This window comes from Pseudophryne corroboree, chromosome 1 (genome assembly GCF_028390025.1).
Source record: "Pseudophryne corroboree isolate aPseCor3 chromosome 1, aPseCor3.hap2, whole genome shotgun sequence".
NCBI classification, from domain to species: domain Eukaryota; kingdom Metazoa; phylum Chordata; class Amphibia; order Anura; family Myobatrachidae; genus Pseudophryne; species Pseudophryne corroboree.
In genome coordinates, this window is record NC_086444.1 from 798,450,707 (window position 1) to 798,474,657 (window position 23,951).

General features: G+C 46.0%; 1 protein-coding gene across 1 annotated transcript in view; it reads right to left on the minus strand.

Moving 5' to 3' along the window:
• ELOVL6 (ELOVL fatty acid elongase 6) overlaps nucleotides 1-23,582 on the minus strand; it is a 188,786-nt gene extending 165,204 nt beyond the window's left edge. The window contains exon 1 of the mRNA XM_063935569.1: nucleotides 23,254-23,582. Within this exon, the coding sequence (XP_063791639.1) occupies nucleotides 23,254-23,342 (89 nt within the window). The 5' untranslated portion in view covers nucleotides 23,343-23,582. The remainder of the gene's footprint in view (nucleotides 1-23,253) is intronic.
• Between the last annotated feature and the right edge of the window lie 369 nt (nucleotides 23,583-23,951).

The window sequence follows — 23,951 nt, forward strand, 5'->3', positions numbered from 1 at the left end:
TGATTTAAAGTGACCGTAATAGACAGGGAGGAGGGAATCAGAATGCCTAAATATTTAATGTGTGTGGGGTGCCAGGTGAAGGGAAACACAGTCCTCAGGGACGAAACTAGTTCAGTAGGGAGGGAAACATTAAGAGCCGTCGATTTAGCATAATTAATCTTAAAATTGGATAGCACTCCAAAACGTGAAAATTCTTTCATAAGATTAGGTAATGACACAGCAGGGTTTGTAACGACCGCCAGGAGGTCGTCTGCAAACAATGCAAGTCTATGTTCATTTCCACCCACTGTCAATCCAGTGATACCAGGGTTCTGCCGAATGGCCCTAGCCCGAGCCTCCATGCAGACAACAAATATCAATGGCGACAGCGGGCATCCCTGTCTAGTCCCATTAGAGATGGTTATCGGGTCGGAGAGTATTCCGTTCACCCGCACCTGTGCCGAGGGAGCCCAGTACAACGCCAAGATTTTTTACAATAACACCTCTCCCAGGCCCAATCGTCGCAGTGTCGTTTCCATAAAGACCCAGTCTAAACGGTCGAATGCTTTCTCAGCGTCTATGGAGAGAAGCATCATAGGAGTCTTAGCTGAGCCTGCATGAGTTATCAGGTCAATCACTCTTTTTATGGTGTTGTCCCTTGCTTCCCTACTTTGAACAAAGCCAACCTGGTCCCAGTGTACTACTGCCGGCAGTAACAAACACAGGCGGTTCGCAATGAGTTTGGCATACAATTTAATATCTACGTTAAGGAGGGAGATTGGCCTATAACTGGACGGTAATGGTGGCTCTTTACTGTCTTTAGGAATGACCGTGATGTGTGCTCCCAAGGACTGATTCAAAAAGGGGGTCTGTGGAGAGACAGAGTTGCAAGCACGGAGCAAAAGAGGGAGAAGTTTATCTTGAAACATTTTGTAATAAGATATGGGGAAGCCATCGGGGCCCGGACTTTTGCCAGACGGGGAGGACTTCAGGGCGGACATGAGTTTGTCATTTGTAAAAGGGTCCTCAAGGGTTGAAATCGTATCTGGGGAGAGTGACGGGAATTTAATCTCTTCTAGGAAGTCCTCTACTGCCTTCTCATGCATTGACCGTTCACACTGAGAGCGCAGTGATGTCAAATTATAGAGATCCGTATAGTAAGCATGAAAGATCTCAGCCATCCTACCGTCAGAAGCATGAGGCACACCAGAGGAATCCCTAATCTCCTTAAGATAAGTTAGGGGTCTTTGGGCACGAAGAGCACGGGCAAGAAGCTTCCCAGGTTTGTTACCCCACCTATGGAATTTATGTCGGCAGCAGCGAAATGCCCTGCGGGTGCCTTCATTCAGTAAACTATTTAAGGATGACCGAGCCTCTCGCAGCTCCGCTAACACATCGGAAATTAGTGTAGATTTATGTGTGAGTTCTAGACTTTTCATTTTAGCAAGTAGGGCGACCCGACATTCATTTTTTTTGTTTCTTAAGGTGGGAGCCTAGTTGGATGCATTTACCTCTAATCATGCATTTATGGGCTTCCCACACCGTCACTGGGGAGACCTCGTCAGTCAGATTAAGAGCAATGTAATCCTCAATAGAACTCTCTATTTGGGCCCGGCAGTCTGGGTCTCTGAGAAATCGCTCATTAAAGCGCCATCGCCATTGGCGCGGGGGAGGGTGGTGTAAAGATAGGATAAGAGTAATGGGGGCGTGGTCAGAGCCAACTATTTGTCCTATTGTGGCATCTACAAGAGAATCAAGAGATTTGTGATCCACAAAGAGATAATCAATACGGGTATAGCAATTGTGCGGGTAAGAGTAAAATGTGTAGTCTCTATCTTTAGGATGGAGCAGGCGCCAGGTGTCCATTAGCTGGAAGTCATGTAGAATCGACTTAAAGCATCTAATATCATTTAAAGAAGATCTGGGTGCACCAGTTGAGGTATCTAGAAGAGGCTCCAATGCCCAGTTAAGGTCACCTCCTACCACTAATACCCCTTCCAAAGATTGCTCTATCAGCTCCAAAGCCTCCCTCATAAAACGGATCTGACCCTGATTAGGGAGGTAAAGGTTAACAAATGTAAAAGTTTGGTCGGCAATAGTAGCCTTCACCAGCAGGCCCCTCCCATCCCCAATAGGAACTTCCGATACATCATGCAGTCTAACATTTTGGCAAAGAAAATTGCAACTCCCTTGGCCTTAGCCCCTGAGAAATCATTATAATAGCCCTGCGGGAAATGACGGGAGTGTAGCTTCGGAGAGGCACCTCTTTTAAAGTGCGTCTCCTGAAGGAACACCACGTCTGCGTTATTGGTATGTAGAGAGTGTAGAAGCCGGGACCTCTTCTCGGGGATGTTAAGGCCTTTCACATTAAGTGATACTAACTTCAAATTAGCCATATTGGTAAGTTACCAGGGAATCCCAACGCTGCCACACCACCGCGTCACCCATATTACCCTGTTGAAAGAGTAGCCACCCATAATACATCATCCAATTGGGGGAAGGGAGGAAGGGAAGCACAAGAGGAAAGACAGGGGGAGATAACGTAGACAATAAAAGACAAAAAAAAACAGCTGTCAATCCAACAGCAATACTCTGCATCATTAGTCATGGGAAACCATAATCGGCCCATGATCTACAAATGTATAGCAGAGCAAGGGGGTCAGAGGGGAACCGGAACATATCGCCGTTAAATAGCATTGAAATACAAACAAAATTATTCAGTAGATAGAGCAGCTCGAATAAAGAAGAAAACTAAATCAGAAGACTACGAGAACAAGCAATGCGCTGGGAGCCAAAGGCAAAATGGCAGAACAAGTAACAGTGATCTAGTACAAAAGTGATACAACCTAAAAACCAATAAACAAAAACATAAACAAAGTACATGACTTGGCAGGAAGTGGCAGTACTGAAGCAGCCATGAGAAGCAAACAATTACCTAAACAATCGCAGACAGCAAACTATTTAACCATCAGTGGAAGGACATAGCAAAAAGAAAAAAACAACATCAAAAACACGTTAAGTATGTCAAATAGTCACGTGTCCATGGAAATTGTAACTTGAGGTCTAGGCCGCCGTAGTCATCCCGTGTCATCTGCGGTAACAGTAGCAGCCGTACTGGCTTCAGATTCCTCAAATGTGTCAGCTCGTCGTCGCCTCCTGGAATTATGGACTTTCTGCCACCGTTCTGCTGGAGGCGGAGGTGACAGTGACAGTTCAAACGGGTCCAGCCAATTAGGGAGACTCGGGGCAGGAATATCTAGGGATAAGCAGAAGTCCTTAACACCATCATATTCCTGTAGGACAAAAAGGGTTCCTTTGTAGGTTGCTTGGATAGATAATGGGAATCCCCAGCGAAATTTGATGTTACGGTTTTTCAGTTCATCTGTGAGGGGGCAGAGTATACGCCTCTGTTGTAGGGTAGACCACGAGAGGTCCGGAAAAATTTGTATCCTATGACCATCAAAAGTAATGTCCGGTGCCCGTCTGGCTGCTTTAAGAATCTCCTCTTTCTCCTGAAAGTAGTGGAGTCTGCAGATAACATTGCGTGGTCTATCCGTTGGTGCCCCTATAGGAAGCAAGGCCGATGTGCCCTGTCAAACACCATCTGGTAGTCAGAGTCCGCTCCCAAAAGTTCATTGAATATTTTGGTCAGAGCAGGTTCAACGTTTTGGGGTGTGACGTCTTCAGGCAATCCCCGTATTCGCAGGTTATTCCTGTGCCCCCTGTTGTCCACGTCATCGAGTCTGCGGCCCATGGCAATCAGAGAGCGTGATTGGCGAGAGATGAGATCATGGAGATCAGATATTTTAGAATCCGTCTTCGCAGAGCAATCTATCTGCGACATGAGTGACATCAGACTGAATGGAAGAAAGACGGGTCTGAATGGAATCCTGTATCCGTTGTTCTATGGACTGAAGGTCCTGCTGCAGGTCCTGGCGGGTGGGGAGGGACCGCAATTTGGAGAGAATGGCAGATAAATCTGAGGATTCCAATGTAGGAGAAGATGGAGCAAGGGGCCCCGGAGCCGCACTATCTTCCATGGCTCTGGAGAGTAAGGAGGGCGATGGAGGGGCGGACGAGGTAGAATCGGACACAGGTGGCCGAAATAGTGTACGAAAAGCCTTGGCTTGGGACGAGTTGGCTGGAGTTTTTGACGATTTCTTGGAGTAACGTTTTCTCGGCATGAGGCACGGTGCTAGGCGTAGTCAGAAGGAATTATCGTCGAACTGAGTATCAACATACAGGCGACATATCACGTGTTCCCCTCAGCGTGGCTCGGTCAGGTCATTGTAATTTAAAGTTCAGGCACCATGTTGCGAAGGGTATAGTGTCATTGTTGCAGGATACCGAATCCGTCTGCCCGGGGTTAACAATTCCGGCGTGGGAGGGTAGCCGCTCCTGAATCACAACACACCGTACTGAGAGTAGGGAAAATGTAGTATAAGAAATAGGAAATAACAGCAGGGGGCTCTGAGAATTAGATCCAGCGGGGTGCACTATATATACACAAAAATGGAAAGAATGGGGTAGGAGCATACAGTGTCCAGCCTGCAGGCAGTGATCTGTGTTGAAGTGAGGTGTTGATTTAATTCCCTGCTGAGGAAGTGAGCTTGTTCCCCAACAGCACAGCAGGGGCAGCTCAGTGCAGAGAAGCCTGCCCTGCCACCTCCAAGATAGCCGCCATCAGCAGGGTTTAATGTGTTTTCTCTCAGGCCGCCTCAGTCAGTCATCCACAAGGCCAGGGGTCTGCTATCCACCCCAGCGTCCTCAGAGAGTCCCCCCCGGTGGGTGGATGTGACAAACGGGCCGCTCGTATCAGCACAGCGCCCGCGCTCCGCCACATCCAAGATGGCCGCCGCCACCGGACCTCCGCCGCTTGGCTCAGTTCCGGCCCAGCAGCTCCAGGGGCTCTTCTCACCCCCTTGATTCTACGGTCGAGTCCCCCAGGTAGGAACTGTGCAGTGGGGCAGGCCGTTTAGCAGTGTGGGGCGCCCGGCAATCGTCTGAACTCGGGCGGGGGTTTTATTCAAATTGAGGTCCCGGCTTCACCACGGGGGGAAGGCCGCAACCTGCAAGCACAGGACAGGCCTGTGCTCCGGCTCCGCAGCTCACCCCCAACACAAACAAAGCAGCAAGGGCTGCTATAGGGAGCTATAGGGGAGGGACAGGCACGGGCAAATCAGAAGGAAAGGGGGTAAAAGGGCTCAATCGGGCAGGAGCTCCCCTGGGGCACGTCCTTCCGAATTAGGCACAAGCCACGCCCCTTCAACATATACTTTATTAGGTACATCTTTCTAGTGCTGGGCAGGACCCCATTTTGCCCCTCAGTACAGCCTAAAATATCTGTGGCTGGATTCAAAAAGGTGCTGGGAGCATTCCATAGAACTTCCTGTTGACATGACAACATCACACAATTAAAGATTTGTCAGCTGAATATTTATGCTGCAAATTGCCCATTTCACCATGTCCCCATTTTGCTATATAATGGATTGAGATTTGTTGACTGTAGATGCCAATGGAGAACACTGAACTCATTGGCATATCATTGGATGCAGCTTGAGATGTGTGCTTTGTTACATGGCGTACTATCCTGCTAGAAGTAGCTATTAAAAATGGGTAGACTGTGGCCTTAGGTCGGTATCTAATTAGGTGCCATGAAGCCCGGTAGCAAAAAATTGAGGGTTTTTTTGTGATTTTTAGCTCTGAAAAGCCAGCGCTTTTTGGGGATTTTGTTTTGCCTGCCTGTGGCAGGTGTAACAACATCCCACATCTGCCTCGGGCCAGGCAGGGATCACGTGATGAGTGGAGCCAGAAATGTCAAAAAAGCCGGAACATGGGAGCTACCAGGAGAGCTGGAACACAGGAGCTGCCAGAGGAACCAGAGCATGGGAGCAGCCAGGGGAGCAGATGGAGTATGGGAGCAGCCAGGGGAGCCAATACCCAGTGGAGCCAATACCCATGCACCGATGCAGGTGACACAATCCTTATTGGGGATAATAGGATAACACCAGGTGATATCATTACCCGCGGTAATGTAACACAGGTAATAGGATATCCCCTTAAAGGGAGGTGTGGTCAGCAACAATACTAAGGTACACTGGAAATTAAAAGTTCAGTTATTACTAATTGGCCTAATATGTGCCAAGAAAAAATTCCCAACATCATTACACCCCCATCAGGCTAAACTGTTGACACCAGGCAGGATAGATCCATGGAAACACATTGTCTATGCCAAATTATGGCCCTACCAGCTTCATATCCATTCAGACAGCTTGATCCAGTCTAACCTTTCTCCTCTGACCTAATTTATTAATGCAGCATTTTAATCGATGGACATTTGCTGGATGGTTTTTTTTAATGTATACTCTCTCTAAACTCCAGAGACTGTTATGTATGAAAATCTCTGCAGATCATATGTTTCTAAAATATTCAAACCTAAAAGTCTCTACAAGCAGATTTCTTCCCCATTCTGATGTTTAGTTAGAACAACAACTAAACCTCTTGACCAGGTCTGCATGCTGTTATGCCTCAAGTTGAAGTCATATGATTAACTGAATAGATATTTGCATTAATAAGCAGGCACTAGTGGACACTGAGTATATGTTATTCCACTTATCTATCTATATTTCAAGGTACTCTTACAGCAAATGGAAAATGCTTGATTAACATTGCTCAAAGGTGAAATCTGTACTAAAACCACAGCAATGCATGCAAACATTTGTTTTCACGTGAAAATCATCTGCAATATTTGCACTAAGCCCTAGCAACCAATCAAGCTTAGTTTCATTGTGTAACTTTCTCTTGATAAAATTGCTGATTTGTTTGTTATAGTTTTAGTGATAACTTGCCATATTAGTAAATAATCCTGTGTTTGTTGTAGATTGTCTGTGTGACATTTTGGGAATGCAGTCTCAATTTTACATTAGCCAGTGTTGCTGTGTGCAATAAGTAGTTGCCAATAGTCTTGGGATTTGCTGTGTTTGCATATATATGTGTCCTGGGCTCAGTTTATGAAGTTTTACTGTGCATTTCTCATGCACAGGTTTGTATAATGCCCCATACATTATTCCTTACTGTTGTTAACCATGATTCATAGTTGCTGGCGCCAAAGGCTAATTGAAAGAGTGGGAGCAGGACAGCATCTGCAACAGGTTCACTTCCAAGAACTTCTGGTCATCTTCTCCTTCAGGGTTGTGCAGCAAGGGGAGAATGACAAAGCATAGGAGCTGAAGACAAATGGTATGGGCAGTGTTGGCTTAATCATACTTGCCTACTTTTGAAAAAGTGTTTCAGGGAGATTGTGATAGCAACACCTATGAGTGCCAGGGACGTATGGTGAGGTAAATGGCTCAGGTGGCGCTGGCTAGTACCAGAGCCAGATTTACACACAAAGGGGTACATTTACTAAGATGGGAGTTCTATTTAAGATGGGATGGTGCCCATAGCAACCAATCAGATTCTACTTCTCATCATCTAGCACCTTCTAGACGACAATACCTGGAATCTGACTGGTTGCTAAGAGCAACATCCCATCTTAAATAGAACTCCCATCTTAGAAAATTTACCCCAATATATGAGCCAAAGGCTTCATGTCGGCATTATGCAAGGTGCAGAGGTTAAACTTCTGAAAATTTGATGAATTTTGATCAGAGACGTGAGGAAAATGTAGGCAGGTGAGGATCAATAATGTTGGCTATTTCAGGGTATTTCTGTTGTGGTTTATGTCTATTTAGCATTTACCAAACAATTGCCTACCAAAGTACAGATTCAGCAGTTTAATACACATTACATAGTAATGGTGCAGTATAGACCAATCCCCATGGTTATCAGGCATCAGTGCTTTCCTTCCACTGATATCTGTATTATGGTGCTTTGTATCTCAACTCATTATCACAAATTGTACTCTCTCTCTCTCTCTCTCTCTCTCTCTCTTTCATTCTATTCATATACTCTATGTGAGGTTGTACAAGTATGGGGGGTATCCAATAACCTGCGATAGTGCCGTGGGTGTGAAAAACAGGTGTTTTTTGTGTTTTATCACCCCAATCCAATTAGGTCCCGCAAAAAGCACCCATCTTTCATCCAAAAATACTTAGGTTCCGCGAAAAGCCACGATCTATGTATTTTCGTGTCACTTATCGCGGGTCTAGGGGGCACTTACCGCAGATTATGCTTTGCGTGCCTCACATGCCTAACCCCTAGGGTTACCACCTCATCCCTTTAATTCTGGACACATATTAATTACACAGGTTCTGTGGCTGGACTCCATTTCACCTGGTTTTAATCAGCCACAGAAACTGTGTAATTAATGTGTCCAGAATTAAAGGGATGAGGTGGTAACCCTAGATACCCCCTATATGTATGTCTGCACTGTCCCTTTATTCCTATTTTTTCATACTGATACAGCATATACACATATGTCAATATTTTATAAATAAACAACAACAACAATAATATTAATAATCGTCATCATAATAATAATTTATTTTTTTAGTTTATTTATTAGTATCTTCATTGTTGTTGCATCATAAAAGAAATGTTTCTATATTTTGATATCCAGTCAGGAGCTTGTACAAGAGTTATATGTCCCACATATATATATGTTGTGTCTATAGCATTGTACCTGTATAATTTATCACTGGATCAGGGTCATCTTTGACACACTGGGTGTGATCCTTATCCAGCATTTAGTTATACATGCTTTTGAATTTCATGAATGTACATGTTTTTAATTCTTGATTAAAATATTTCTGAGAAGACGTACTTCACCATTGTGCAGCCCCTATTCTTTTCTTTACAGAACTTCTACTAAAAGTCCTGAAGGGAAGGCACTAATGAGGGGAGCTGCATAGCTTTGATAAATATATATTAGATGCCTGTGAAAAGAAATCTTCCAAATGTATCAGTTCTGGCAAAAAAATCTATACGGATGCAAATTGTGCCTTTATATCAAATCTCAGCAGTGAACGCAGTTCCTAAAATAAGCACACTTCACTATGTGATCTGTACAATTTAACTGGTCATGAAGAATAATGAATCATATTAATGAATAAGGGCTCAGTATACCCAGAACATAAAATCAGGGATTAATATTTAGTGATGGAAGTTACGAATACCTCAAAACAGAGCTTTAAGGGACATATATGGTCCAGCCTAGGTTTTACATCTTCGCAAAAAGCATGGCTTTACCTGGGCATTCCAGGTTATGCTGAGGAATGACGGACGGGATGCGGTCAAGATCCTGCCGGCCGGAATCCCGGCGGTCGGAATACCGACACCGGAATCCCAACCGGCAGAATCCCGACATATTCTCCCTCCGTGGGTGTCCACGACACCCATAGAGGGAGAATAAATTAGTGTGCCGAGCGTAGCGAGCGCAGCATGGCGAGCGCAGCGAGCCCGCAAGGGGCTGCGTTGGCTCACTCCCCTGTCAGGATTGTGCTGGTCGAGATTCCGGTGCTGGTATTCCGACCGCCGGGATCCGGTCCAGCGGGATTTCGTACTGATCCCTGACGGACATTGCATTTTGTATTCATTAGCTTACTGGTTTTACATTTGCAGGCATGGTAACATGGGGGGTCCTTCAAGTGTGGTTGGTTTAGCTATCACTGCTGCTTCCTTGGAAGCAACAGTGATAGCGCTGTACATAGATGAAGCAGAAGGCGTTTATTACATGCAGACGCCTCTTGCTGCCCTAGTGATCCAAGCTGTGTCCTAGGATGCAACATCCAAACAAACCACCCACCATCGGTCAGCTTACGGCACCCAAGGTGCAACGCAAGCCGCCCATCGCAGACGCCAGGAAATCTCCATCCTATGACGCAGATCCCTAGCCTTTTTCTATCCCCAAAATGACTGCGACAGCCTCCATTTTCACAAACGAAGGCCATCGCCAGCCACTCTCCGCCCCCACGGCATCAGACTCTGAAGCAAAGACAGTCTAATACCATGCTGCGTCTTATGCAGCAGGACATTTTCGTGCACGTGCAGAACGGGTCCTGCACGTGCGCAAAGTACCAAAAAACTGTACTTTGCACCGATAGTTGCAGGAGCAACTGCACCTGAATGACCCCCATGGACTGTGACCTTATACCATGGTGACCATGAGTGAGACACATTTTGTGTAGAACCACTTTGTCACTTTCCTAAAAGCCACTCACTGCGTTGCACAGCCGCACAGCCTGCGGAAATGGTATCCCTGGAAAATGTTGGCAAAAACACTGTGATTACAAGTGGTTTGGAGAAAAGGTGACAATTTGCATGTCTACATAAAACATGAACATGCTTAGATGTTGTTTTGGATTATGAGATATAGATATTCATTATTTCTGCTTACAAATAATCTGTATTGCAGTGCATGTACTCTGGGGATATCATTTCCTTTTAATTGGCAAAAACTGCTTACCAAACTACATGGTAATTACCCAGTGGAATTGTGTACATTGAAATGGCTGCAACAAATGAATTCACTAGATGACTTGACTCATAAAGAGCAGTCAACATATAGTAAGGTTTATAAAAAAGGTTTTCATGGCATGCGACTTGCCAAATCCAACACTTTCACAATTGTAGACTAGCCAAGTCCAACACTTTAATAATTCTAGACTAGCCAAGTCCAACACTTTAATAATTCTAGACTAGCCAAGTCCAACACTTTCACAATTCTATATTAGCCAAGTCCAACACTTTCACAATTCTAGACTAGCCAAGTCCAACACTTTCACAATTCTAGACTAGCCAAGTCCAACACTTTCACAATTCTAGACTAGCCAAGTCCAACACTTTCACCATTCTAGATTAGCCAAGTCCAACACTTTCACAATTCTAGACTAGCCAAGTCCAACACTGTCACAATTCTAGACTAGACAAGTCCAACACTTTCACAATTCTAGACTAGCCAAGTCCAATATTTTCACAATTCTAGACTTGCCAAGTCCAAAACTTTCATAATTCTAGACTAGCCAAGTCCACTTCTGAGTCGCACACAAGTTCCAATATCACAGCATCTAGCAATTTTTATCAAACTGAACATGCTGGGCTGCATACACATGATTATGAATGTACAGTACAAGCAATTCTGAGCCATCCACACTGCGTGCGATGCAGAACCAGTCCTGTGTGACACTTGAGACAGGAAAGTCTGTGGTACACAATAACTGTTTAAAGGCCTATGCAATGCTGCCAAAGATGGTGCTGTGGTGCATCCAGCCCCATTCACAAAGTGATGAATGTAGCTTGAACAAATAGTAGAAAGATTATTGATCCTAATATTATATGGGTCATCAATACTATAATTTATAGCAAACAGAAAACTAACCAAATACAGAACAAGCCGTGTTCATGGCCATTCATCTGTTTGCAGAAATTACATTGTATGGCTACTATAGTCCATAGGTTGGATAATTATTCCCCATTTTTACTTTAATTCAAGTTGTGTTTACCATGTGACGAAAGTAATATGCACTACCAGACTTTGGGAACATGGTAAATTGAAAGTGGGTATGCACCCAACAGTGTATAGAATTGTTATGAATGTGAAAGCAAGAAGGACTACCACAAGTGTGGTCTATTCACGAAGCAGTGAAAAGAGTGTAGAAGCGAGCCTGTGGAGAAGTTGCCCATGGCAACCAATTAGCTGCTCCATACAATTGTACAGTATGCAAATTATAAATGTTACTTCAATGATAATTGGTTGCCATGGGCAACTTCTCCACTGAGAGAGGGGAGTGAGAGATAGAAGAGGGGAGGTAGAGAGAGAGAGAGAGAGAGAGAGAGAGAGAGAGAGAGGGGGGGGGGCAGAGAGATAGGGGAAGAGAGATAGAGGGAGAGGAGAGAGGACAGGGGATGGAAAGATATCGGGGAGAAAGACAGAGGGGGAGAAGAGAGGACAGAGAGAGGTGGGATGGAAAATTAGACGAGAGAGAGAGAAAGAGAGAGAGGAAAGAGAGAGAGGGGGGAGGGATAGAGAAGGGAGTGAGGAGGGGTGGCAATTAAACAAACTAAAAATATACTTATCACATACTGGGCTGTATTCAATTGTTTGAAAAGTCAGTTGGGTGTCTGCTTTTTTCCTATGTAATAGACAGGAAAAAACAGACACCCATGACACTTTTCAAACAATTGAATTTCCCCCACTGTGTCACTGATGAAAATGCAGGCTGCCACCAGTCACAGCATCCAGCTGATGCCAACGGTTGCAGGCAGGATCTGGGGTCCCCGCGCAAAGCAACTCACTTCCCCTCCAGGGATGCAGACTCATGTACTTTGTTCAGAACTCAAGTCATGTAGACTTTGGCAGACTTTACAATAAATCTAAAATCCTCATAGAAAAGCACTGATTGTCAATCAGTGCATCAGTGCTATGCAGTGAGGATTTTAGATTGATTGTAAAGCCTGCCACAGTCTGGATGAATGGAGTACAGTGTTTGTGGGAAGACAAAGTGCTCCCCTCTGGATTCGACACTGACCCTGAGTCCTGCTGCAGCGTGGCGGGCCAGCATGTGGATGGCAGCTTGGGAGAGAACTGGTCAAGGGAGCGGCAGGTGGAAAGAGCCAGGCGGAGGTCTTGGCACCTCCTCAAATCTGGCGCCTGAGTCACATACCCCCCCCCCCCTAGTTGCGGGCCGGATGTGGCCCTCATAAGCAGATAAGTCCTCCTTCAGATCTCTTAACTCATCCAAACCTAATTTTTTAGTAATCATGACAGGAATCCCAGGGATTTCATCAGTCACAAGGTGTAGTAATTCACCTAGCTGCACATGCACATTGTTTATACAGTGCCCATGCATTTACCTACCTGATCTCACTTGTTTAGTGGTTATTATAAACTTAAATATGTAGAAAAGTCAGGCTGTAAAAATGGTTGCACAGAGTGACCTCAAGCTTCCAATAAGTGGAATAGGTAGAGCTGTTTAGGTTGGCTGATGCTATCTCTTTCAATTGAAATGTTTGGATCATACAATTTGTTTCCATATATTAAAGGTAAATGAAAAGAAGATTAATACGTTTATTCAGACATTAACACTATTCCCAGTAACACCAAAGCAATTCTGGTGCTATACCACCGTATTCATCACTTTGACAGAGGAAACACTAGGAGAAGAATTCCCCGTACACTTTCATATTACCCTGAGTATCATCACTTTCGAACACTGGCCCTCATTCCGAGTTGATCGTTCGCAAGGCGATTTTAGCAGAGTTACACACGCTAAGCCGCCGCCTACTGGGAGTGAATCTTAGCTTCTTAAAATTGCGAACGATGTAATCGCAATATTGCGTTTACAAACTACTTAGCAGTTTCAGAGTAGCTTCAGACTTACTCGGCATCTGCGATCAGTTCAGTGCTTGTCGTTCCTGGTTTGACGTCACAAACACACCCAGCGTTCGCCCAGACACTCCCCCGTTTCTCCGGCCACTCCTGCGTTTTTTCCGGAAACGGTAGCGTTTTTATCCACACGCCCATAAAACGCCGTGTTTCCGCCCAGTAACACCCATTTCCTGTCAATCACACTACGATCGCCGGAGCGAAGAAAAAGCCGTGAGTAAAAATACTATCTTCATTGTTAAATTACTTGGCGCAGTCGCAGTGCGAATATTGCGCATGCGTACTAAGCGGAATTTCACTGCGATGCGATGAAAATTACCGAGCGAACGACTCGGAATGAGGGCCACTGTGGATTCCTGGCCTGAGAACTGCAGTTCTAAATCGTGCATCAGAGGTAGACTAATAACCCTTTCAGACATGGGGAAAATTCAATTACCCGCAATCCCATTTTTGCTGTAAATACCCGATTTGCCACAGTTTTTTTAGGGGTAATTCAATTACCTCCTGTTTTTCTCGCGGGCGTTTTTGCACAAAAGCATATGGCTCTGGGAATTTATCATGGATCCATGTATTTATCTCGATCTCAGCCATGAAAAAATAAGATTTTAAACCTACCGGTAAATCTATTTCTCCTAGTCCGTAGAGGATGCTGGGGACTCCGTAAGGACCATGGGGTATAGACGGGCTCCGCAGGAGATAGGGCACCTAAAAAGAACTTTGACTATGGGTGTGCACTGGCTCCTCCCTCTATGCCCCTCCTCCAGACCTCAGTTAGAGAACTGTGCCCAGAGGAGATGGACAATACAAGGCAGGATTTAGCAATCCACGGGCAAGATTCATACCAGCCCACACCAATCATACCATGTAACCTGGAACATACATAACCAGTTAACAGTATGAACAAACTACAGTAACGGTCCAAGACCGATGTCAACTGTAACATAACCCTTATGTAAGCAACAACTATATACAAGTCTTGCAGAGTTTCCGCACTGGGACGGGCGCCCAGCATCCTCTACGGACTAGGAGAAATAGATTTACCGGTAGGTTTAAAATCTTATTTTCTCTTACGTCCTAGAGGATGCTGGGGACTCCATAAGTACCATGGGGTTTATACCAAAGCATCCAATCGGGCGGGAGAGTGCGTATGACTCTGCAGCACCGACTGAGCAAACGCTAGGTCCTCATCAGCCAGGGTATCAAACTTGTAGAATTTAGCAAAAGTGTTTGACCCCGACCAAGTCGCCGCTCGGCAAAGTTGTAAAGCCGAGACGCCTCGGGCAGCCGCCCAAGAAGAGCCCACCTTCCTAGTGGAATGGGCCTTAACCGAATTTGGTACTGGCAATCCAGCCGTAGAGTGAGCCTGCTGAATCGTATTACAGATCCAGCGAGCAATAGTCTGCTTCGAAGCAGGAGCGCCAATCTTATTGGCCGCATACAGGATAAACAGAGCCTCTGTTTTCCTAATTCTAGCCGTCCTGGCTACATAAATTTTTAAGGCCCTGACTACGTCCAGGGATCTGGAATCCTCCAGGTCACTTGTAGCCACAGGCACCACAATAGGTTGATTCATATGGAACGAAGAAACCACTTTAGGCAAAAATTGCGGACGTGTCCTCAATTCAGCTCGATCCACATGAAAAATCAAGTAGGGGCTCTTGTGTGACAAAGCCGCCAATTCTGACACTCGCCTTGCTGATGCTAAGGCCAACAACATGACCACCTTCCAGGTAAGAAATTTCAACTCAACCTTGTAAGCGGTTCAAACCAGTGTGATCTTAGGAACTGCAACACCACGTTCAGGTCCCATGGTGCCATTGGAGGCACAAAAGGGGGCTGGATGTGCAGCACTCCCTTTACAAACGTCTGGACTTCTGGAAGAGAAGCCAATTCCTTCTGAAAGAAAATCGAGAGGGCCGAAATCTGTACCTTAACAGAGCCTAATTTCAGGCCCATATCCACTCCTGTCTGTAGGCAGTGGAGAAGACGACCCAGATGAAAATCTTCCGTAGGTGCATTCTTGGTCTCACACCAAGACACATACTTTCGCCAGATACGGTGATAATGTTTTATCGTCACCTCCTTCCTAGCCTTTATTAAAGTAGGGATGACCTCTTCCGGAATCCCCTTTTTCGCTATGATTCGGCGTTCAACCGCCATGCCGTCAAACGTAACCGCGGTAAGTCTTGAAATACACAGGGCCCCTGCTGCAACAGGTCTTCCCTCAGAGGAAGAGGCCAGGGATGTCCTGTGAGCATCTCTTGTAGATCCGAGTACCAGGCCCTTCGAGGCCAGTCTGGGACAACGAGTATCGTTCGTACTCTTCTTCGTCTTATGATCCTCAACACTTTTGTGATGAGAGGAAGAGGAGGAAACACGTAGACCGATTTGAACACCCATGGTGTTACCAGAGCGTCCACTGCTATTGCCTGAGGGTCCCAAGACCTGGCGCAGTACCTCTGAAGTTTTTTGTTGAGGCGTGACGCCATCATGTCTATTTGAGGAGTTCCCCAAAGACGTGTTACGTCTGCAAAGACTTCTTGATGAAGTCTCCACTCTCCTGGATGGAGATCGTGTCTGCTGAGGAAGTCTGCTTCCCAGTTGTCCACTCCCGGAATGAAGACAGCTGACAGAGCGCTTACATGATTTTCCGCCCAGCGAAGGATCCTTGTGGCTTCCGCCATTGCGACTCTGCTTTTTGTCCCGCCTTGGCGGTTCACATGAGCCACTGCTGTGACATTGTCTGATTGAATCAGAACCGGTAGGTTTCGAAGAAAACTCTCTGCTTGTCGAAGGCCGTTGTAAATGGCCCTGAGTTCCAACACATTGATGTGTAGACAGGACTCCTGGTCTGACCAAAGACCCTGAAAATGTTTTCCCTGTGTGACCGCTCCCCATCCTCGGAGGCTCGCGTCCGTGGTAACCAGGATCCAATCCTGGATTCCGAACCTGCGACCCTCCAGGAAGTGAGCACTTTGCAACCACCACAGGAGGGACACTCTGGTCCCTGGGGACAGAGTTATTTTCCGATATAAGTGCAGATGGGACCCGGACCACTTGTCCAGAAGGTCCCATTGAAAAGTCCTTGCATGGAACCTGCCGAAGGGAATGGCCTCGTAGGCCGCCACCATTTTCCCCAGAACTCGAGTGCATTGGTGAACTGACACCCTTTTCGGTTTTAGCAGGTCTCTGACCATGTTCTGTATGTCTTGGGCTTTCTCTATTGGGAGGAAGACCTTAATTTGTTCCGTATCCAGTATCATACCTAGGAACGGTAGTCGAGTTGTAGGAATCAACTGTGACTTCGGTAGATTTAGAATCCAACCGTGTTGCTGGAGCACTCTCAACGAGAGCGCCACACTGTTCAGCAATTTCTCCCTTGATCTCGCTTTTATCAGGAGATAGTCCAAGTATGGGATAATTGTGACTCCATGCTTGCGCAGGACCATCATCATTTCCGCCATTATCTTGGTGAAAATCCTCGGGGCCGTGGAGAGTCCAAACGGCAACGTCTGAAATTGGTAATGACAATCCTGTACAGCGAATCTCAGGTATTCCTGATGGGGGGAATATATGGGGACATGAAGGTACGCATCCTTTATGTCCAGAGACACCATAAATTCCCCCTCCTCCATGTTGGCTATTATCGCTCTGAGAGATTCCATTTTGAATTTGAATCTTCTTATGTACAGGTTTAGGGATTTCAGATTCAAAATAGGTCTGACCGAACCGTCCGGTTTCGGGACCACAAATAGGGTTGAATAGTAACCTCTTCCCTGCTGGTGCAGGGGAACCTTGATTCTCACTTGCTGTATACACAGAGTTTGAATTGCAGCTAACACTACATCCCTTTCCGATGTGGAAGCTGGTAGGGCCAATTTGAAAAATCGGCGCGGGGGCACCTCCTCGAATTCCAACTATTTCCAACACCCAGGGATTCAGGTCCGAACTGACCCAGGCCTGACTGAAAAGTCGAAGACGTGCCCCCACCGGTGCGGACTCCCTCAGGGGAGCCCCAGCGTCATGCTGTGGGTTTTGGAGCAGCCGGGGAGGACTTTGGTTCCTGGGCACCTGCCAAAGCAGGTGCTCTCTTGCCTCTGCCCTTACCTCTGGCGAGGAAAGAGGATCCCCGACCTCTTTTGGACTTGTGCGACCGAAAGGACTGCATCTGATACGGTGTTACTTTATTTTGCTGTTGGGGAATATATGGTAAAAAATTTGATTTACCTGCTATGGCTGTGGAAACCAGGTCCTTCAGCCCAAATAATACATCAAACTTGTAGGGTAGTACTTCCATATGTTTCTTGGAATCCGCATCACCCGTCCATTGGCGAGTCCATAAAGATCTTCTCGCTGAGACAGACATGGCATTGGCCCTAGAAGCTAGCAATCCAATGTCCCTTTGAGCATCCCTCATAAATAAGACTGCGTCTTTAATATGGGCTAGAGTTAGGAATATAGTATCCTTATCCATATTATCAAATTGATCTGTCAGCTCATCTGTCCAAGCTGCAATTGCGCCACACACCCATGCCGACGCAATTGTCGGTCTTAGCACAGCACCCGTATGAGAATAAATACACTTTAAGGTAGTTTCTTGCCTGCGATCTGCAGGGTCCTTAAGAGCTGCTGTGTCAGGAGACGGTAGAGCCACTTTCTTGGACAAGCGCGTCAGGGCTTTGTCCACAGTGGGGGGTGATTCCCAAATCTCCCTGTCCTGCTTAGGGAAAGGGTATGCCATATAAATTATTTTGGGGATCTGCGGTCTCTTATCCGGAGTCTCCCAAGCTTTTCCAAAGAATTCATTTAATTCATGAGATGTGGGAAAGTCAATAATCTGTTTCTTTTCCTTAAACATGTGTACCCTTGTGTCGGGGACCGAGGGTTCATCCACAATATGCAACACGTCCCTTATTGCCACAATCATACACTGAATGGTTTTAGTCACCCTAGGGTGCAATTTTATTTCGTCATAGTCGACACTGGAATCAGAATCCGTGTCGGTAGTAGTGTCTTGTGTTAAGGAACGCTTTTGAGACCCCGACGGGCCCTGTGAGTCGGTCCAATCTGAGGATTGACCCCCTGATGTCCCCCCTAAATCAGCCTTATCAAGCTTTTTATGTAAAGATGCCACACTTGCATTCAACATATGCCACATGTCCATCCAATCTGGAGTCGGCACAACCGACGGGGACACACCACTCATTTGCTCCACCTCCTCCTTGGAAAAGCCTTCCGCTTCAGACATGTCGACACCACGTACCGACACACCACACACACAGGGATTAACCAATAAGGGGACAAAACCCCAACCAGGCCCTTAGGAGAGACAGAGAGAGAGTATGCCAGCACACACCCAGCGCTTAATAACACTGGAAAAATATGACCAGATAGCGCTATTATATATATATATATATATATATATATATATATAAAATGACCAGATTCCCACTCACTGCGCTCAAAATGCCCCCCTCCTCTTTTTTCCAGCCTGAATGTTCAGCAGGAGAGAGACCAGGGAGCCAGCGTTTTCCTCATGCAGCTTCTGTGGAGAAAATGGCGCAGGTTAGTGCTGAGGATCAAGCCCCGCCCACCCGACGACGGGCTTCGGTCCCGGTGATTTTTTTATAGAAAATGGCGGGGGATCGTAGAATTACTGCCCAGCAGCCTAATCTACCTTGTCAGTGCCCAAATGTGAGGTTTATTGCTGCCCAGGGCGCCCCCCGCCCCCCCCCCCCCTCTGCCCTGCACCCTTCAGTGCTGCTCTGTGTGTGTGAATGGGAGCAATGGCGCGCAGCCTCATGAAGATCTGATGTCTTCTGCCGCCTATGATGTCTTCTGCCTTCTCATACTCACCCGGCTTCTATCTTTGGCATCTGTGAGGAGGACGGCGGCGCGACTCCGGGACGAACCCCCGGTGAGACCTGTGTTCCGACTCCCTCTGGAGCTAATGGTGTCCAGTAGCCTTAGAAACAGAGCCCAACTTGACAAGCCAGCTCTGCTTCTCTCTCCTCGGTCCCACGATGCAGGGAGCCTGTTGCCAACAGGACTCGCTGAAAATAAAAAACCTAACAAAATTCTTTTTCCACAGAAAACTCTGGAGAGCTCTCTGCAGTGCACCCATTCTCCTCTGGGCACAAGATCTAACTGAGGTCTGGAGGAGGGGCATAGAGGGAGGAGCCAGTGCACACCCATAGTCAAAGTTCTTTTTAGGTGCCCTATCTCCTGCGGAGCCCGTCTATACCCCATGGTCCTTACGGAGTCCCCAGCATCCTCTAGGACGTAAGAGAAAACAGCAGGAAAAACAAAATCACTGATAGTGCCAGCTAGCAAAGGTATTTGAATTACTCTCCTGGGAGGGTAATTTACCATGGCTAATTGAATTTCCCACCTAGCCTTTAGAGCAGTGTTTTTCAACCACTGTGCCGTGGCACACTAGTGTTCCCTGAGCAGTCTCCAGTTGTGCCGCCATATAAGCAGAGCCAGGCCAATCAGTGTTTTGCCGCTACTGAGGCCCTGGAACAATCAAAACTGGTGGGTTTAGTGGTTGCAGAGCCAGTTCTAATTTTGGGCCCGGGCAATGTGTTGGGCTCTTCTGGCTTTCTCAGATGTGGCTCAGGCGTTACCTATGGAGAAGCTGCAACATGACATCCTAGGACACGCAACTGCACCATGCATCACCATTATATTTGATTGTGCCTTGGCAATATTTATATCTTGTTCAGTGTACTGCGAGTTGTAAAAGGTTGAAAATCTCTGCTTTAGACCCAGGATGTACCAGCGTTTACACCTGCTCGTTACCAGGGTTATTCCTGGGACCCGGGTCGCCTGCGGTCTCGAAGGCATTACTCGGGTCACGATACCTAAAAGGAGTTCACTGGCAGGCACAGTAGCGCTTGAAGATGACATCATCTCCAAGAATCCACTGTTATACGGAAGACTAGGGCCACTAGAAGACCTGAATCCGGTGTGAACAGCGACGACACGGGTCCATCATCCAGGTCAGAAAGGGGGTAAGTACTAAAATCCAGGCTTTAACATGTGTTCAGTGTCCCGGGTCCGAGCTCGGTTAAAGCCGGGGTTTATGTCTGAAAAGGGTATTATTCACTCCAGCCTGATATCAACTTGCAGTTACTGTACTCCTGCAACTGGAAGCAACATAGAAAAATCAAAATGTTATAAAGACATCCGACCATAGGGTGAATAAACTAAATTCCAGCTGTACTTCAATAACTGAGATAGTAGTTGAACTTGATGGATTTTAGGACTTCCCCCTGTTGAATTTTGACATTTGTCTGTAGACTTCTAATACTGGACAGTATTACTGATTGACAGCTTGCAGATTATATATAATAACAGAAAAATGGCTATCGGGATATAGTTAAAAAATAAATAAATAAAAACTAAAGATCACGTGACAAAGGCCTTAAATTCTTCCATAGGATACTGTTAAATACTGACCGAGTGTAGCCACAAATACAATTAATACATCTTATAGGCCCTACACACATGCCGATTTTTTGAAAGATATGAACGATCTCGTTCATAAATGAACGAGAACTCGTTCATATCTTTCAGTGTGGAGGCTCCAGCGATGAACGATGCGCGGCCCCGCGCTCGTTCATCGCTGGTCCCCCGTCGGCTGTGCATGCAGGCCAATATGGACGATCTCTTCCATATTTGCCTGCACGTCTATGGAGCCGGGTGACGGGGGGAGTGAAGAAACTTCACTCCCCTCGTCACTGCCCCCCCGCCGCCGGGTCGCCCGTCGGGCACCTCGGCGGCACATTGCCATATGTGTAGGGCCCATTAGAGAGAGAGAGAGAGAGAGAGAGAGAGTATATTCCTCTCTACTACACATTTTAGACGATTCCACTTGTGTACTTACTACTGTAACTGGTGTTTTAAGATCCATCAGTGGAACATTATACTGCGTTGAACAAAAGGCAGATACAGCATTGGTGCTTGGATTATATTAATGACATTCTAAACAAAGGGCCATACACATTGAGCGATCCGCCGCCGAGCTGCCCGGCGGCGGATACGGCCGACGGGCGACTCGGCGGCGGGGGGGCAGTGATGGGGGGAGTGAAGTTTCTTCACTCCCCCCGTCACCCGACTCCTTAGAAGTACAGGCAAATATGGACGAGATCCTGCATGCAGGCTCAATCTAGCACCGGCGATAGCGATGCGCTGCTATCGCTGGGGGGCATACACACAACAGATCCGTGCTTAAAATCTAAGCACGCTCCGTGTGTACCCCTCCCCCCCCCCCCCCCCTTTAGACTATAGATGCAACTAGCAGCATCCATGGTTCATCCAGTAGTTTGTCACTATTTTGTTGATGTGCTTTATATATATATATTTTTTTTATAACATTTTTAAAACATGATGCTCCACTGATTTAACAATAATTGTTGCTACTATCCAGTACACCTACTTCCTGCCCAGGCTGCATACTATACAGATATGATTTGTCTATCTGCAGTCTATTCTCTTGTTAAGCATCATTTGTGGCATTACAAACTGTTGGGATAAATTCTATCCCGTTGGCTTCTGACAAAAGTTCATTGCGTGAAAATGTTGCTTCAAATAAAAAACACGAAAACAAAACCCTTTAAAGTGAATATGAACGAAGTGGAATCGGCTTGTTCAATTAATTAATGAACTTCGATTACATTACTCATGTCTAAGCTCTAGCGATACTATGAAATCCAACTACTGCTGAAAGCTGAGCATCTTATTCTTTTGTCACAGACCCATTAGATTAGCAGTAACACGTGCTGCATGTCTGCTTGTACAGCACAGTGCCTGGGCACAGTAGCAGGAGGAAAGACATCACTCTCTCCTGATGTGTGCATGGCTTTCTGCAGACCCGTACCCTACAGACAGTATGATTTCTTGTACTCTATAGGGTACAGCAACATATATATGTACATATATATATATATACAGTGCTATTTGTGTCTGTACTCATGGGTAATCAGTGCTGGCACCTCTTGTATTTTATTTCTTACAACTAGTTACAGAAACAGGAAGAAATCAGCCACATCATTTCAGAAAGGTATACAATTAGTATCCGCACAATTATCCAGAGTTTTGAAGCTACTATATAATCTTGTATCAACTTGTAGCTTTAGATGTGTCACAGAAAAAAAGCACTGTATATACACAAGTTGGAGAAACAAATTAGCATCCCCACAACACTTTAGCCATGAAGGTTAAAATGACATTACAGGAATACAATACAGGCCACAGCTCATACCCCCCAAACCACACATTCAGCCTCACATGAACAGAACCAGCCATAGGAAGCACTGGAGGTCCACGCTGGACCCTGATTTCTGTGCCTGACATAACTAGTTCCACAAAGTAAAACCACAAGGTCACACATTCACTGTTATATACACAATACTGCTGATGGTGAGGGTGCAACATCATTTTAGAAGAGACCCAGGAAATAAGACATCCTTTTTTGCTGCTGTTCTGGCAGTTTAGTGGTTAATGGTATTAGCTTATTAGAGCTTAGGCCCTCTCATACTGTATGGACCTCCGGCTAGCGGGCACACAGCTCTCAGCCACCCTAGGGCAGCACTGGGCTGCATATCAGACAGGCATAGAGAAAACAAACAGTGCAGTAACATAGTGCTCCCATTCATTGTATAAATCCCAGGGCCCCTGGTACACCAATATGCACCGTGCACCCTTCAGCTGCCAGAGAGGCCTGCAATCATGTCATGGATAGAGTTACCATTCAGGGATGAATGAAATGAATGAAGTGAGGGCTTATATGTAATACACATAGAATATGCATGTGCTGGATTCCGGGAAATACACAGGGAAGGGACATCATACCATGTCACTCCTGCATGAGGCATTTGTATGAATGTATGGGGGAGATCGCTCCCAGCAGAACAAGAAAACACTAATAGCATGTAGCCTGCACCTACCAGTTCTCCTGCATCCACTGTATCGCTTCATTTTCGTTAAATTGCTTCTCGAATTCATATTCTTGCAAAGTCAACACTGACATGTTCATTGGGGCGACCTGCTGTGTGATACCTGGGGAGGAGAATGATGAACTGGGTCCCTCCTGAGTCCGTCTGTCTCTTATCTTTGTGTGTCTCTCACACACCTCCTGGTTAATCCCCTTCCTTGGGTGTCCGTGTGCCTCTAACTGTACCCTTGATTTAGCATTGCCCTATCCTCCTCCCGGGTCACAGGCTTTCCTCCTCCTTTCTTCTGCATCCACCCTGACAGCACTGCAGCGCTGCGGTCCTAAAGCCTCCTCTTATCTCTACATGATCACCTGACACCCACACATCTCCTCCATGTACACATTATTTCATCATAAAACAACACATACCCTCTCATGTCAGGCAGACCAGAAGTCATTGTTTTCAGTAAGTAATCAAAATAGGACAAAGTGTAATTTGCAGAGCAGGACCTTGTTTAAAAACATTATACACACATGCTGTTTAAAACCATTATACACACATGCTTCACACCAGCAATCAAATTACAAATGATTGCATAGAATTGTTTTATAATGAAAATTCTATTTTCTTAAAGCAGCAATGACAGTTGATTTGAAAATATTCTCTGAACTAATTCTTCCTTTCACCTTTGTGAAGTCTGGGGCAACTAC